At 53.0% G+C, this 16627-nt stretch overlaps 1 protein-coding gene across 1 annotated transcript in view; it reads right to left on the reverse strand.

Annotated features, from left to right (window-relative positions):
• Positions 1–1349: 1349 nt before the first annotated feature.
• Positions 1350–16627, reverse strand: part of LOC309524048 (cytoplasmic dynein 2 intermediate chain 2-like) — a 26085-nt gene continuing 10807 nt past the window's right edge. The window contains exons 4-9 of the mRNA XM_082208393.1: positions 12844–13001; positions 9625–9734; positions 7771–7929; positions 3507–3745; positions 2586–2743; positions 1350–1695 (exon numbers count right to left, since the gene is read on the reverse strand). Coding sequence (XP_082064519.1) covers positions 1463–1695; positions 2586–2743; positions 3507–3745; positions 7771–7929; positions 9625–9734; positions 12844–13001 — 1057 coding nt within the window. The 3' untranslated portion in view covers positions 1350–1462. The remainder of the gene's footprint in view (positions 1696–2585; positions 2744–3506; positions 3746–7770; positions 7930–9624; positions 9735–12843; positions 13002–16627) is intronic.

Consider the following 16627-nt stretch of genomic DNA (forward strand, 5'->3'; position numbering starts at 1 on the left):
ACGGACGGAGAGCGAGGGCTTGAGTTGACTTGGGTTGAGTTGCATTGAGTTGTGTTGACTAGGGTTGAGTTGTGTTGACTTGGGTTGAGTTGTGTTACATTGCGTTAAGTTTCGTTGAGTTGAGTTGACTTGGGTTGAGTTGTGTTGAGTTGCGCTTCATTGCGTTGATTTGTGTTGACTTGTGTTGAGTTGCGTTGACCTGTGTTGAGTTGCGTTTCATTGCGCTGATTTGTGTTGACCTGTGCTGAGTTGCGTTGACCTGTGTTGAGTTGCGCTTCATTGTGTTGATTTGTGTTGACTTGTGTTGAGTTGCGTTGACCTGTGTTGAGTTGCGTTTCATTGCGTTGATTTGTGTTGACTTGTGTTGAGTTCCGTTGGGTTGCATTGTGTTGACTTGTGTTGCATTGTTGAGTTGTGTCACCACCCCAGTCCCCCTTCCCTTCCCACCCTCAGTCAGTTGAGTTGTGTTGTGTTGACTTGTCTTGAGTTGAGCTGACTTGTCTTGAGTTGTGTGGACTTGAGTTGTGTGTTGCCTTGTGTTGACTTGCGTTGAGTTGACTTGTCTTGAGTTGTGTTGACTTGGGTTGAGTTGTGTGTTGCCTTGTGTTGAGTTGACTTGTCTTGTGTTGTGTTCACTTGGGTTGAGTTGTGTTGAGCTGCATTGAGTCATTGTGTTGAGTTGTGTTGAATTGCGTTGAGTTGACTTGTCTTGAGTTGCATTGAATTGTGCTGAGTTGCGTTGTCTTGAGTTGTGTTGACTTGTCTTGAGTTGTGTTGACTTGCGTTGCATTGTGTTGAGTTGTGTTGACTTGCGTTGAGTTGACTTGTCTTGAGCTGCATTGACTTGTGTTGAGTTGTGTTGACTTGCGTTGAGTTGACTTGTCTCGAGTTGTGTTGACTTGTCTTGAGTTGTGTTGACTTGTCTTGAGTTGTATTGAGTTGCATTGAGTTGTGTTGACTTGTCTTGAGTTGTGTTGACTTGGGTTGAGTTGCATTGAGTCATTGGGTTGTGTGTTGTGTTGAGTTGTGTTGACTTGCGTTGAGTTGACTTGTCTTGAGTTGTGTTGACTTGCCTTGAATTGTGTTGACTTGGGTTGTGTTGACTTGCCTTGAGTTGTGTTGACTTGCCTTGAGTTGGGTTGACTTGCGTTGAGTTGACTTGTCTTGAGTTGTGTTGAGTTGCCTTGAGTCATTGGGTTGTGTGTTGTGTTGAGTTGTGTTGACTTGCATTGAGTTGACTTGGCTTGAGTTGTATTGACTTGGGTTGAGTTGTGTTGACTTGTCTTGAGTTGTGTTGACTTGTCTTGAGTTGTGTTGACTTGTCTTGAGTTGCATTGACTTGTGTTGACCTTCATTGAGTTGTGTTGACTTGCATTGACTTTCCTTGACTTGTGTTGAGTTGTGTTGACTTGGGTTGACTTGTCTTGAGTTGTGCGTTGTGTGTTGTTGCGTTGTGTCCCCCTCAATCGCTCACCTCATTGGCCAGCATCTCCAGCTGGCTCCTCTCCCTCCCTCCCTCCTCCCCAAAGGCCCCGCCCAGCTGCCAGACCTTGAGCCCGCCCCCTCCGTCCCCGGCGGCCAATAGCTGCGCCCGCCGGGGGTTGAACTCCAGGCAGTAGGCGGGCTCTGGGCTTTGACGGACGGAGAGCGAGGGCTTCTGGGAGTTCTGGCCAAAGTCAAAGAGATGAACTTCCCCTGGGGAAAGACAGAGTAATTTATTCTAATTTTATTCGGCAAATTTTAATATTTTAATACATTTAAATTCTAATACATTTAAATTTAGATCAATATGTTAATACTCAATGTAGTAAATTAAATAAAAATTGAACTTCATTTCATGAAATTTAAATTTTAATTTCATCTTCAGTAGTAGTAGTAGTAATAGTAGTAGTAACAGTAGTAGTAGTAATTATAATAATAGCAGCAGTAGTAATAGCAGTAGTAATAGCAGTAGTAATAGTAGTAATAGCAGTAGTGGCAATGGCAATAGAAGTAGTAGTAATAGTGGTGGTAGTAATAGCAGTAGTAACAATAATAGTAGCAGCAGCAGCAGCAGTAGCAATGGCAATAGAAGTAGTAGTAGTAATAGTAGTGATAATAGTAGCAGTAGTAGTAATAATAGTAGCAGTAGCAGGAATAGTAATAGTAGTAGTAATAGCAGTAGTAGCGATATCAGTAGTAACAGTAGTAGTAGTAACAATACTAGCAGTAATAGTAGTAGTAATAGTAATAATAGCAGTAATGAATAGCGGTAGTAGTAATAGTAATAGTGGTAGTAGTAATAGCAGCAGCAATAGCAATAGTGGTAGTAGTAATAGCAGCAGTAGTAATAGTAGTAGCAGCAATAGTAGTGGTAACAATAGTAATAGTAGCAATAGTAGTAGTAATAGTAGTAATAGCAGTAATAATAGCAGCAGTAGTAATGATAGTAGTAGTAGTAATAGTGGTAGTAGTAATAGCAGTAGTGGTAATAGTGGTAGTAGCAATAGCAGTAGTAGTAGTGATAGTGGTAATAGTGGTAGTAGCAATAGCAATAGTAGTAGTGATAGTAGTAGTAGTAGTGATAGTAGTAGTAGTAGTAGTACCTTCCCCTGTAGCAGCGGCGAAGACCAGGGGCCGGACGGGGGACCACCGGACCCCGAAAACATACTTCCTGGAGAGCTGCAGGGATACTAGGGGCTGCGCTTGCAACATGGAGTAGAGGTGAACATGGCCGTCGGTCCCTCCGCTCAGAAAGAGGTTCCTCTCGGGAGGAAGAGTAATAAATAAAAGAGTAGTAAGTAAGAAGAATGAAGCGAAAGCAGTGAGCAAGAGTAACAAGTAATGAGTAAGAAAAAAACACCACAACCGAACAATAATAATATAATAAAAGTCTAATAACATCTTCCTGTAGTAGTAGCAACATCTTCCTGTAGTAGTAGTAATAGTAATAATAGTAATAGTAGTAATAGTAGTAGCAACATCAAAACAGCAGTAGTAACGGTAATAATAGTAATAGTAGTAGTAAATAGTAGTAGCAACAAAACAGCAGTAGTAACAGTAATAACAGTAGTAGTAGTAGTAGTAGTAGTAGTAACAAAAAACAACAGTAGTAACAGTAACAGTAACAGTAGCAATAATAATAATAACACTAATAACAGCAGTAGTAGTAAGAGTAATAATAGTAGTAATAATAACAGCAATAGTAGTAACGACAACAAAACAATAGTAGTAACAGTAATAATAGTAATAGCGGTAACAATAGTAGTAGTAATAGTAGCAGTAGTAACAACAACAAAACAGTAGTAATAGTAATAGTAATAATAGCAATAGTAGTAACAACAACAAAACAATAGTAGTAACAGTAATAATAGTAATAATAGTAACAATAGTAGTAGTAGTAGTAGTAACAACACAGTAGTAACAGTAATAATAGTAATAGTAGCAACAGTAGTAGTAGTAGTAGTAGTAACAACAACAACACAGTAATAACAGTAATAGTAATAATAAACACCCCCGGGCCTCACCTGTGGAAGGGCGAGCAGCTGAGCGAGTAGACGGGCCCGCCGTGGGGCGCAAAGGCCATCTGGGCCGGGGCCTTGAGGGGCAGGCCGCCCCCCGTGTGGGGCGGCCCCACGGCGGGGGTCTCGGCCCCCGCCCAGCACTTGAGGAGGTCGCCTCCCTCGGTCCCGGCCACGAAAACCGTGGGGTCAAAGGGGGAGAAGGAGAGGGCCGTGACCCCCAGCGGGGCGTCCCCACGGCAAATCTGTGGGGCGGGAGGAAAGGAGAGGAGAGTGAGTTAAGAGGGGAAATCTATGGGGCAGGAGAGTAGCGCCACCCATAATGCTGTGGGGCAGGAGGAGGAAATGAAGGGGGCTGTGAGTTAACACAGTAAATCTGTGGGGCGGGAGAGAAGGAAAGGAGGGGGCCGTGACCCCCAGGGGGTGTCCCCACGGCAAATCTGTGGGGCGGGAGGAGGAAAGGAGGAGGGTGTGAGTTAACACGGGAAATCTGTGGGGCAGGAGGAAAGGAGAGGGGTGTGAGTTAAGAGGGGAAATCTGTGGGGCAGGAGGAAAGGAGAGGGGTGTGAGTTAAGAGGGGAAATCTGTGGGGCAGGAGGAAAGGAGAGGGGTGTGAGTTAAGAGGGGAAATCTGTGGGGCAGGAGGAAAGGAGAGGGGTGTGAGTTAAGAGGGGAAATCTGTGGGGCAGGAAGGTGGCGCCCCCCATAATGCTGTGGGGCAGGAGGAGGAAATGAGGGGGCGTGAAATCTGTGGGGCAGGATAAATCTGTGGGGCACGGGAAATCTGTGGGGCAGGAGGAAAGGAGGGGGCGTACCCAAGGTGGCGCCCCCCATAATGCTGTGGGGCAGGAGAGGAGGAAAGGAAGGGGCCGTGACCCCCAGCGGGGCGTCCCCACGGCAAATCTGTGGGGCGGGAGGAGAAAAGGAGAGGGGTGTGAGTATCTGTGGGGCGGGAGGAGGAGGGTGTGAGTTGCCAGGGGGAATCTGTGGGGCAGGAGGGTGGCACCCCCCATAATGCTGTGGGGCAGGAGGAGGAAATGAGGGGGCATGAAATCTGTGGGGCATGGGAAATCTGTGGGGCAGGAGGAGGAAAGAAGGGGGCGTGAGTACCCAAGGTGGAGCCCCACATAATGCTGTGGGGCAAGAGGAAATTAGGAGGCTGTGAGTAACCAAGGTGGAGCCCCCCATAATGCTATGGGGCAGGAGGAGGAAAGGAGGGGGGGTGAGTAACCACGGGGGCGCCCCCCATAATGCTGTGGGGCAGGAGGAAATTAGGGGGCTGTGAGTAAGCAAGGTGGAGCCCCCCCATAATGCTGTGGGGCAAGAGGAGGAAGGGTTCAAAGGGGGAGAAGAAGAGGGCCGTCACCCCCAGCGGGGCGGCCCCACAGCAAATCTGTGGGGCAGGAGGAAAGGAGAGGGGTGTGAGTATCTGTGGGGCGGGAGGAGGAAATGAGGGGATTGTGAGTTAACACGGGAAATCTGTGGGGCAGGAGGAGGATATTAGGGGGCTGTGAGTAACCAAGGTGGAGCCCCACATAATGCTGTGGGTCAGGAGAAGGAAATGAGGGGGGTATGAAATCTGTGGGGCAGGAACTATCTGTGGGGCAGGAGGAGGAAAGGAGGGGGCTGTGAGTACCCAAGGTGGCGCCCCACATAATGCTGTGGGGCAAGAGGAGGAAGGGTTCAAAGGGGGAGAAGGAGAAGGCCGTGACCCCCAGCAGGGCGTCCCCACGGCAAATCTGTGGGGCGGGAGGAGAGGGGTGTGAGTATCTGTGGGGCGGGAGGAGGAGAGTGTGAGTTAACAGGGGGAATCTGTGGGGCAGGAGGAAAGGAGAGGGATGTGAGTTAACAGGGGAAATCTGTGGGGCAGGAGGAGGAAAGGAGGGTGTGAGTTAACAGGGGAATTCTGTGGGGCAGGAGGGTGGCGCCCCCCATAATGCTGTGGGGCAGGAGGAGGAAAGGAGGGGGCGTGAAATCTGTGGGGCATGGGAAATCTGTGGGGCAGGAGGAGGAAATTAGGGGGTTGTGAGTACCCAAGGGGGCGCCCCCCATAATGCTGTGGGGCAGGAGGAAGAAATCTGTGGGGAGTTGTGAGTTAACACAGGAAATCTGTGAGGCAGGAAGAAAAGAGGGGGGTGTGAGTACCCAAGGGGGCGCCCCACATAATGCTGTGGGGCAGGAGGAAATGAGGGGACCGTGAGTTTCCACAGGAAATCTGTGGGGCAGGAAGAAAGGAGGGGGGCGTGAGTACCCAAAAGGGCGCCCCACATAATGCTGTGGGACAGGAGGAAATGAGGGGGCCGTGAGTTTCCACAGGAAATCTGTGGGGCAGGAAGAAAGGAGGGGAACATGAGTACCCAAGGGGGCGCCCCACATCATGCTATGGGGCAGGAGGAAATGAGGGGGCCGTGAGTTTCCACAGGAAATCTGTGGGGCAGGAAGAAAGGAGGGGGGGCGTGAGTACCCAAGGGGGCGCCCCACATAAGGCTGTGGGGCAAGAGGAGGAAGGGTTCAAAGGGGGAGAAGGAGAGGGCCATGACCCCCAGCGGGGCGTCCCCACAGCAAATCTGTGGGGCGGGAGGAAAGGAGAGGGGTGTGAGTATCTGTGGGGCGGGAGGAGGAAAGGAGGAGGGTGTGAGTTAACAGGGGAAATCTGTGGGGCAGGAGGAGGAAATGAGGGGGCTGTGAGTATCTGTGGGGCAGGAGGAGGAAATGAGGGGGTTGTGAGTATCTGTGGGGCAGGAGGAGGAAATGAGGGGGATGTGAGTTCCCATGGGAAATCTGTGGGGCAGGAGGAGGAAATGAAGGGGGCTGTGAGTTAACACAGTAAATCTGTGGGGCAGTAGGAAAGGAGGGGGTTGTGGGTACCCAAGGTGGAGCCCCACATAATGCTATGGGGCAAGAGGAGGAAATGGAGGGGGCTGTGAGTTAACACAGTAAATCTGTGGGGCAGGAGGAAATCAGGGGGCTGTGAGTAACCAAGGTGGAGCCCCCCATAATGCTGTGGGGCGGGAGGAGGAAAGGAGGAGGGTGTGAGTATCTGTGGGGCGGGAGGAGGAAAGGAGGAGGGTGTGAGCACCCAAGGTGGCGCCCCATATAATGCTATGGGGCAGGAGGAAATTAGGGGGCTGTGAGTAAGCAAGGTGGAGCCCCACATAATGCTGTGGGGCAGGAGGAGGAAAGGAGAGGGGTGTGAGTATCTGTGGGGCGGGAGGAGGAAAGGAGGAGGGTGTGAGTACCCAAGGTGGCACCCCACATAATGCTATGGGGCAGGAGGGAATTAGGGGGTTGTGAGTAACCAAGGTGGAGCCCCACATAATGCTATGGGGCAGGAGGAAATTAAGGGGCTGTGAGTAACCAAGGTGGAGCCCCCCATAATGTTATGGGGCAGGAGGAAATGAGGGGGCTGTATCTGTGGGGCAGGAGGAGGAAATTAGGGGGCTGTGAGTAACCAAGGTGGCGCCCCACATAATGCTGTGGGGCAACAGGAGGAAGGGTTCAAAGGGGGAGAAGGAGAGCGCCGTGACCCCCAGCGGGGCGTCCCCACGGCAAATCTGTGGGGCAGGAGGAAGAAATTAGGGGGCTGTGAGTTCCCAAGGTGGTGAAATCTGTGGGGCAGGAACAATCTGTGGGGCAGGAGGAGGAAAGGAGGGGTTGTGAATATCTGTGGGGCGGGAGGAGGAAAGGAGGAGGGTGTGAGTTCCCAGGGGAAATCTGTGGGGCAGGAGGAGGAAATTAGGGGGCTGTGAGTAACCAAGGTGGTGCCCCCCATAATGCTGTGGGGCAGGAGGAAAGGAGGGGGCCGTGAGTTTCCACAGGAAATCTGTGGGGCAGGAAGAAAGGAGGGGGGCATGAGTACCCAAGGGGGCGCCCCCCATAATGCTGTGGGGCAGGAGGAGGAAAGGAAGGGGCATGAAATCTGTGGGGCAGGATAAATCTGTGGGGCACAGGAAATCTGTGGGGCTGGAGGAGGAAATTAGGGGGTTGTGAGTACCTAAGGGGGCGCCCCCCATAATGCTGTGGGGCAGGAGGAAATGAGGGGGCATGAAATCTGTGGGGCAGGAGAAATCTGTGGGGCAGGAGGAGGAAATGAGGGGGATGTGAGTTCCCAGGGAAAATCTGTGGGGCAGGAGGAAAGGAGAGGGGCATGAGTACCCAAGGGGGCACCCCCATAATGCTATGGGGCAGGAGGAGGAAAGGAGGGGGGCCCAACCCTGACCCCCAACCCTGACCCCCAACCCCAACCCTCAACCCCGACCCCCCAGCTGACCTTCTTGGGCCTAGCCCCCCGGGGGATCTGCCGTGGGGCCAAGGCGAAGCCGGCCACGGGTTCGAGGAGCCCCTCCTTCTCCTCCTGCCATAGGAGGATCTTGCCGTCGGTCGAGGAGCTCAGGAGGCGGGGCTGCTTGTCGCCCGGCAACCACGTCACCTGATCGGGGGGGGGAGAAGGGAGGGCGGCCATCTTGGATTTCCGATTCAAGAAACCGAATTCATCGAAATCGAGATGGAAGGGTGTGCGAGTCGTCCTGCAGTCACGTGACAGGAAGTGAGCAAGGGACACTTCCTTCCCCGGCTCACGTGACAGGAAGTGAAAACAGGGCCCGCCCTCCCCCGGCTCACACGACAACGGGGTCCGTGTGCCAGTCGCTCGCGGGTCACATGACAGGAAGTCAGCAAGGGACACTTCCTTCCCTGGCTCACATGACAGGAAGTCGGGGCCACACCCTTCCTGAGTCACACGACAGGAAGTGAGCAAGGGACACATGACAGGAAGTCAGCAAAGGACCCGCCCTCCCCCCTGGGTCACCTGACCCCTTTTCACCCACCTGCTACACGGGGTCCGTGTGCAAGTCGTCCTGCATCACATGACAGGAAGTCAGCAAGGGACACTTCCTTCCCTAGCTCACACGACAGGAAGTCAACAGGACACTTCCTTCCCACGGCAGGAAGTCAGAACAGGGCCCGCCCTCCCCCGGGTCACATGACCCCTTTTCACCCACCTGCCACACGGGGTCCGTGTGCAAGTCATCCTGCGTCCCATGACAGGAAGTCAGAAAGGGCCACACCCTTCCTGAGTCACACGACAGGAAGTGAGCGAGGGGCACATGACAGGAAGTAAGCAAAGGACCCGCCCTCCCCCGGCTCACATGACCCCTTTTCACCCACCTGCTACACGGGATCCGTGTGCAAGTCGTCTTGCATCACATGACAGGCAGTTAGCAAGGGACACTTCCTTCCCTGGCTGACATGACAGGAAGTCAAAGCAGGGCCACACCCTTCCTGAGTCCCACGACAGGAAGTGAGCGAGGGACACATGACAGGAAGTCAGCAAAGGACCCGCCCTCCCCCGGGTCACCTGACCCCTTTTCACCCACCTGCTACACGGGGTCCGTGTGCCAGTCGTCCTGCATCACATGACATGACAGGAAGGCAGAAAGGTACACTTCCTTCCCTGGCTCACATGACAGGAAGTCAGGGCCACACCCTTCCTGAGTCACACGACAGGAAGTGAGCAAGGGACACATGACAGGAAGTCAGCAACGGACCCGCCCTCTGGGTCACCTGACCCCTTTTGACCCACCTGCTACACGGGGTCCGTGTGCAAGTCGTCCTGCGTCACATGACAGGAAGTCAGCAAGGGACACTTCCTTCCCTGGCTCCCATGACAGGAAGTCAGGCGGGGACCCGCCCTCCCCCTGGGTCACCTGACCCACATTTTGGGGACACGCCTACCTGCTACACGGGGTCCGTGTGCGAGTCGCCCTGCATCCCATGACAGGAAGTCAGAAAGGGCCACACCCTTCCTGAGTCACATGACGGGAAGTCAGCAGGGGCCACTTCCTTTCCCCGGCTCACACGACAGGAAGTCAACAGAACACTTCCTTCCCACGACAGGAAGTCAGAACAGGGCCCGCCCCCTGGGTCACCTGACCCCTTCTGACCTTCCTGGTACACGGGGTCCGTGTGCAAGTCGCCCTGCATCACATGACAGGTACACTTCCTGTGCTAGGTCACATGTGCTAGGTCACACGACAGGAAGTGAGCGAGGGGCACATGACAGGAAGTCGGCAAAGGACCCGCCCTCCCCCGGGTCACCTGACCCACATTTCGGAGCCCCGCCTACCTGGTACACGGGGTCCGTGTGCGAGTCGTCCGTCATCCCGCTCTTCCAGATCAGTGGGTCTTCCGGCCGGCCAGTGTCCCAGACCAGGACTTCCCCACTGAACAGCCCCACTGAAAGGAAGAGAGGGGCCCGATTGGCCGAGGGAGGGAAGACCCGCCCCTTCCTCCCCTTTGAGCCAATCGGGTTGGGGAAGGCGGGGCAAGGGGCGCCGGGTTGGCCGAGGAACGGAAGACCCGCCCCTTCCTCCCGCTGGCCCCACTGAAGAGCCCCACGGCGAGGGGAGAGAAGCCGGATTGGCCGATGGAGGGAAGACCCGCCCCTTCCTCCCGCTGGAGCCAATGGGGTTGTGGAGGGAGAGGCCGGATTGGCCAATGGGGTACAGGACCTCCCCCCTACTAACTAGCCCCACAGCAGGACTTCCCCACTGAACAGCCCCACTGCGAGGGGAGAGGTCCGATTGGCCGACGGGCCGGAAGACCCACCCCTTCCTCCCACTGGAGCCAACTGGGGTTGGGGAGGGAGAGGCCGGGTTGGCCAATGGGATGCAGGACCCGCCCCCTACCAACTAGCCCCACAACAGGACTTCCCCACTGAACAGCCCCACTGCGAGGGGAGAGGAGAAGCCGGATTGGCCGACGGAAGCAAGACCCGCCCCTTCCTCCCGCTTGAACCAATCGGGTGTGGGGAGAGAGAGGACGGATTGGCTGACGGGCCGGAAGACCCGCCCCTTCCTCCCACTCGAGACAATCGGGTTCGGGGAGAGAAAGGCCGGATTGGCCAACTAAGACCCACCCCTTCCTCCTGCTACAACCAATAGGGGTTGGGGAAAGAGCTGGGGGGACGAGACACCGGATTGGCCGACGGATACAAGACCCGCCCCTTCCTCCGGCTTGAACCAATCAGGCGTGGGGAGAGAGACACCGGATTGGCCGACGGATGCAAGACCCGCCCCTTCCTCCGGCTTGAACCAATCAGGCGTGGGGAGAGAGACACCAGATTGGCCGATGGATGCAAGACCCGCCCCTTCCTCCCGCTTGAACCAATAGGGATTGGGGAAGGCACTTGGGGGCAGAGAAAGTCCGGATTGGCCGATGGGCCGTAAGACCCGCCCCTTTCTCCCACTTGAAACAATCGGGTTCGGGGAGAGAAAGGCCGGATTGGCCGACGGCCCGTAAGACCCGCCCCTTCCTGCTGCTACATCCAATAGGGGTTTGGGGAAGGTGGGGGGACGTAAGACCGATTGGCCGGCGGGACACAAGACCCGCCCCTTCCTCCCGCTTGAACCAATAGGGGTTGGGGAAGGCGGGGACAAGACACCAGATTGGCCGATGGATGCAAGACCCGCCCCTTCCTCCCGCTTGAACCAATAGGGGTTGGGGAGAGAAAGGCTGGATTGTCCGACGGGCCGTAAGACCCGCCCCTTCCTCCCGCTTGAACCAATAGGGGTTGGGGAAGGCGGGGTCGAGACACCGGATTGGCCGATGGATGCAAGGCCCGCCCCTTTCTCCCGCTAGAGCCAATAGGGGGTTTGGGGAAGGTGGGGGGACAGGAGGCTGGATTGGCTGACAGGACGCAAGACCCGCCCCTTCCTGCTGCTTGAACCAATAGGGGTTGGGGAAGGAACTGGGGAAAAGAGACACCGGAATGGCCAATGGGATGGAAGACCCGCCCCTTCCCCCCTCTTGAACCAATAGGGATTGAGGAAGGTGGGGACAAGACACCGGGTTGGCCGATGGTATAGAAGACCCGCCCCTTCCTCCCGCTTGAACCAATAGGTGTTGGGGAAGGCGGGGACGAGACACCGGGTTGGCCGACGGGACGAAGACCCTCCCCTTCCTGCTGCTACAGCCAATAGGGGTTGGGGAAGGAACTGGGGGGGACGAGACGCCAGTATGGCCAATGGATGCAAGACCCGCCCCTTCCTCCCGCTTGAACCCAATAGGGATTGAGGAAGGCGGGGACGAGACACCGGGTTGGCCGACGGGCCGTAAGACCCACCCCTTCCTCCCGCTTGAACCAATAGGGGTTGGGGAGAGAAAGGCTGGATTGGCCGACAGGCCGTAAGACCCGCCTCTTCCTGCTGCTACAGCCAATAGGGGTTGGGGAATGAACTGGGGGGGACGCAAGACCCGCCCCTTCCTCCCGCTTGAACCAAGAGGGGTTGGGGAAGGCGGGGACAAGACACTGGGTTGGCCGATGGGATGGAAGAACCGCCCCTTCCTCCCGCTAGAGCCAATAGGGGTTGGGGAAGGCGGGGTCAAGACACCGGGTTGACCGATGGGATGGAAGACCCGCCCCTTCCTCCCGCTAGAGCCAATAGGGGTTGGGGAAGGCGGGGTCAAGACACTGGGTTGACCGATGGGATGGAAGACCCGCCGCTTCCTCCCGCTAGAGCCAATAGGGGGTTTGGGGAAGGTGGGGGGACGTAAGACCCGCCCCTTCCTCCCGCTTGAACCAATAGGGGTTGGGGAAGGCAGGGACAAGACACCGGATTGGCCGATGGGATGCAAGACCCGCCCCTTCCTCCCGCTGGATCCAATCGGATTGGGGAGAGAAAGGCCGGATTGGCCGACGGGACGCAAGACCCGCCCCTTCCTCCCGCTTGAACCAATAGGGGTCGGGGAGAGAAAGGCTGGATTGGCCGGCGGGATGCAAGACCCGCCCCTTCCTCCCGCTTGAACCAATAGGGGTTGGGGAGAGAAAGGCTGGATTGGCCGACCGGCTGCAAGACCCGCCCCTTCCTCCCACTCGAGACAATCGGGTTCAGGGAGAGGATTGGTTGACGTGCCGTAAGACCCGCCCCTTCCTCCCGCTTGAACCAATTGGGATTGAGGAAGGTGGGGGGGGATGTAAAACCGATCAAGACCCGCCCCTTCCTCCCGCTTGAACCAATAGGGGTTGGGGAGAGAAAGGCTGGATTGGCCGACGGGCCGTAAGACCCGCCCCTTCCTCCCGCTTGAACCATTGGGGTCAGGGAGAGGAAGGCCGGATTGGCCGACGGGACGCAAGACCCGCCCCTTCCTCCCGCTTGAACCATTGGGGTCAGGGAGAGGAAGGCCGGATTGGCCGACGGGACGCAAGACCCGCCCCTTCCTCCCGCTTGAACCAACAGGGGTTGGGGAGAGAAAGGCCCGATTGGCCGACTAAGACCCGCCCCTTCCTCCCGCTTGAACCAATAGGGGATGGGGAAGGCGGGGACGAGGCCCCGGATTGGCCTACCGGCGAGGACGGACGGGCGTCGCGGGTGGAAGGCCAGCCCCATAGCGGCGCTGGGGGCCTCCAGGACCAGATCGGGGCGCTGGGGGTCGGGGGCCCGGCGGTCGAGGTTCCAGGCGCAGACGTAGGATTTGTCGGCCCCCCAGTCGCCGTCGTCCAATCTGGGGGGAAATATTCGGGGAGAAAAATATATGGGGGGAATATATTCGGGGTGAAATATCTCTAGGGGGAATATGTTCGGGGTGAAATATCTCTGGGGGAAATATATTCGGGGGGAAATATCTCTGGGGTGAAATATATCTGGGGGGAATGTATTCGGGGGAACATCTTTGGGGTGAAATATCTGGGGGGAATATATTCGGGGGGAATATCTTTGGGGTGAAAAATCTTCGGGAGGAATATCTTTGGGGTGAAATATCTTTGTGGGGAATATCTTTGGGGTGAAAAATCTTCGGGGGGAATATCTTTGGGGTATAAAATCTTCGGGGGGAATATCTCTGGGGGGAATATATTGGGGGGAAATATATGGGGGGGAATATATTCGGAGTGAAATATCTCTAGGGGGAATATGTTCGGGGTGAAATATCTCTGGGGGAAATATATTCGGGGGGAATATCTTTGGGGTGAAATATATCTGGGGGGAATGTATTCGGGGGAACATCTTTGGGGTGAAATATCTGGGGGGAATATATTCGGGGGGAATATCTTTGGGGTGAAAATCTCTGGGGGGAATATGTTCGGGGTGAAATATCTCTGGGGGGAAATATCTTCGGGGGAAATATATTTGGGGTGAAATATCTCTGGGGAGAGAAATCTTTGGGGTGAAAAATCTTCAGGGGGGAATATCTATGGGGAGAAAAATATTCGGGGGAAATATTTTTGGGGTGAAATATCTCTGGGGAGAAAAATCTTTGGGGTGAAAAATCTTTGGGGGGAATATATTCGGGGTGAAATATCTCTGGGGAGAAAAATCTTTGGGGGGAATATCTTTGGGGTGAAAAATCTTCGGGGGGAATATCTCTGGGGGGAATATATTGGGGGGAAATATATGGGGGGGAATATATTCGGGGGAAAATCTCTCCGGGGGGAATATATTCGGGGTGAAATATCTCTGGGGTGAAAAATCTTTGGGGTGAAATATCTCTGGGGGGAATATATGGGGGGGAAATATAAGGGGGGAATATATATGGGGAAAATATCTCCGGGGGGAATATGTTCGGGGTGAAATATCTTTGGGGGGGAATATCTCTGGGGTGAAAAATCTTCGGGGGGGAATATCTCTGGGGTGAAAAATCTTCGGGGGAAATATCTTTGGGGTGAAATATCTCTGGGGAAAATATCTTTGGGGTGAAATATCTGGGGAGAAAAATCTTCGGGGGGAATATCTATGGGGAGAAAAATATTCGGGGGAAATATCTTTGGGGTGAAATATTTCTGGGGGAAAAATATATATGGGGAAAATATCTCCAGGGGGAATATCTTTGGGGTGAAATATCTTTGGGGAGAAAAATCTTCGGGGGGGAATATCTTTGGGGTGAAAAATCTTTGGGGGGGAAATATCTTTGGGGTGAAAAATCTTTGGGGGGGAATATCTTTGGGGTGAAAAATCTTCGGGGGGGAAATATCTTTGGGGTGAAAAATCTTTGGGGGGGAATATCTTTGGGGAGAAAAATCTTCGGGGGGGAATATCTTTGGGGTGAAAAATCTTTGGGGGGGAATATCTTTGGGGTGAAAAATCTTTGGGGGGGAATATCTTTGGGGTGAAAAATCTTCGGGGGGAAAATATCTTTGGGGTGAAAAATCTCTGGGGGAAATATCTTTGGGGTGAAATATCTCTGGGGTGAAATATCTTTGGGGGAAATATCTTTGGGGTGAAATATCTTTGGGGTGAAAAATCTTCGGGGGGAATATCTTTGGGGTGAAATATCTTTGGGGTGAAATATCTTTGGGGGGAATATATTGGGGAAAATATATATAGGGGGGAATATATATGGGGTAAATATCTCCAGGGGGAATATGTTCGGGGTGAAATATCTCTGGGGAGAAAAATCTTCGGGGGGAATATCTTTGGGGTGAAAAATCTCTGGGGGGAATATATTCGGGGTGAAATATCTCTGGGGGAAATATCTTTGGGGTGAAATATCTCTGGGGAGAAAAATCTTCGGGGAAATATCTTTGGGGTGAAAAATCTCTGGGGGAAATATCTCTGGGGTGAAATATCTTTGTGGTGAAATATCTATGGGGGGAATATATTCGGGGTGAAATATCTTTGGGGAGAGAAATCTTTGGGGGGGAATATCTTTGGGGTGAAAAATCTCTGGGGTTAAATATCTTTGGGGTGAAAAATCTTCAGGGGGAATATCTCTGGGGGAAATATCTTTGGGGTAAAATATCTCCAGGGGGAATATATTCGGGGTAAAATATCTCTGGGGGGGAATATATTTGGGGTGAAATATCTCTGGGGGGAATATCTTTGGGGTGAAAAATCTTCAGGGGGAATATCTCTGGGGGGAATATATGGGGGGGAAATATATGGGGGGAATATATATGGGGGAAAATATCTCCGGGGGGAATAAATTCAGGGTGAAATATCTCCAGGGGGAAAATATTCGGGGTGAAATATCTCTGGGTGAAATATCTTTGGGGTGAAAAATGTCTGGGGGAAATATCTTTGGGGTGAAATATCTTTGGGGTGAAAAATCTTCGGGGGGAATATCTTTGGGGTGAAATACCTTTGTGGGGAATATCTTTGGGGTGAAAAATCTTCGGGGGGAATATCTTTGGGGTATAAAATCTTCGGGGGGAATATCTCTGGGGGGAATATATTGGGGGGAAATATATGGGGGGAATATATTTGGGGTGAAATATCTATGGGGTGAAATATCTTTGGGGTGAATATCTTTGGGGTGAAATATCTTTGGGGTGAAAAATCTTCGGGGGGGAATATCTCTGGGGGGAATATATTGGGGGGAAAATATATAGGGGGAAAATATATTCGGGGGGAAATCTCTCCGGGGGGAATATATTCGGGGTGAAATATCTCTGGGGGGAATATGTTTGGGGTGAAATATCTCTAGGGGGAATATGTTTGGGGTGAAATATCTCTGGGGGGAATATATTCGGGGGGAAATATCTCTGGGGGAATATGTTCGGGGTGAAATATCTCTAGGGGGAATATGTTCGGGGTGAAATATCTCCGGGGGGAATATCTCTGGGGGGAATATATGGGGGAAAATATATGGGGGGAATATATATGGGGAAAATATCTCTGGGGGGAATATGTTCGGGGTGAAAAATCTCTGGGGGAAATATCTTTGGGGTGAAATATCTTTGGGGTGAAAAATCTTCGGGGGAAAATATATTGGGGGGAAATATATATGGGGAAAATATCTCCAGGGGGAATATATTCGGGGTGAATTATCTTTGGGGTGAAATATCTGGGGGAAATATCTTTGGGGTGAAATATCTCTGGGGCAAAATATCTCCAGGGGGAATATATTTGGGGGGAAATATCTCCGGTGGAAATATATTCGGGGTGAAATCTATGGGGCAAAATATCTCTATGCCAAATATATTCGGGGTGAAATTTCTATGGGGCAAAATATCTCTAGCGCGAATATATTCGGGGGAAATATCTATGGGGCAAAATATCTCTAGCGCGAATCTATTAGGGGGAAATATCTATGGGGCAAAATATCTCTAGGGCAAATATATTCGGGGGGAAATAGCTATGGGGCAAAATATCTCTAGCGCGAATTTATTCGGGGGAAATATCTATGGGGCAAAA

This window comes from Podarcis vaucheri (assembly GCF_965113315.1).
Source record: "Podarcis vaucheri genome assembly, chromosome: Z".
In the NCBI taxonomy this organism is placed as follows: domain Eukaryota; kingdom Metazoa; phylum Chordata; class Lepidosauria; order Squamata; family Lacertidae; genus Podarcis; species Podarcis vaucheri.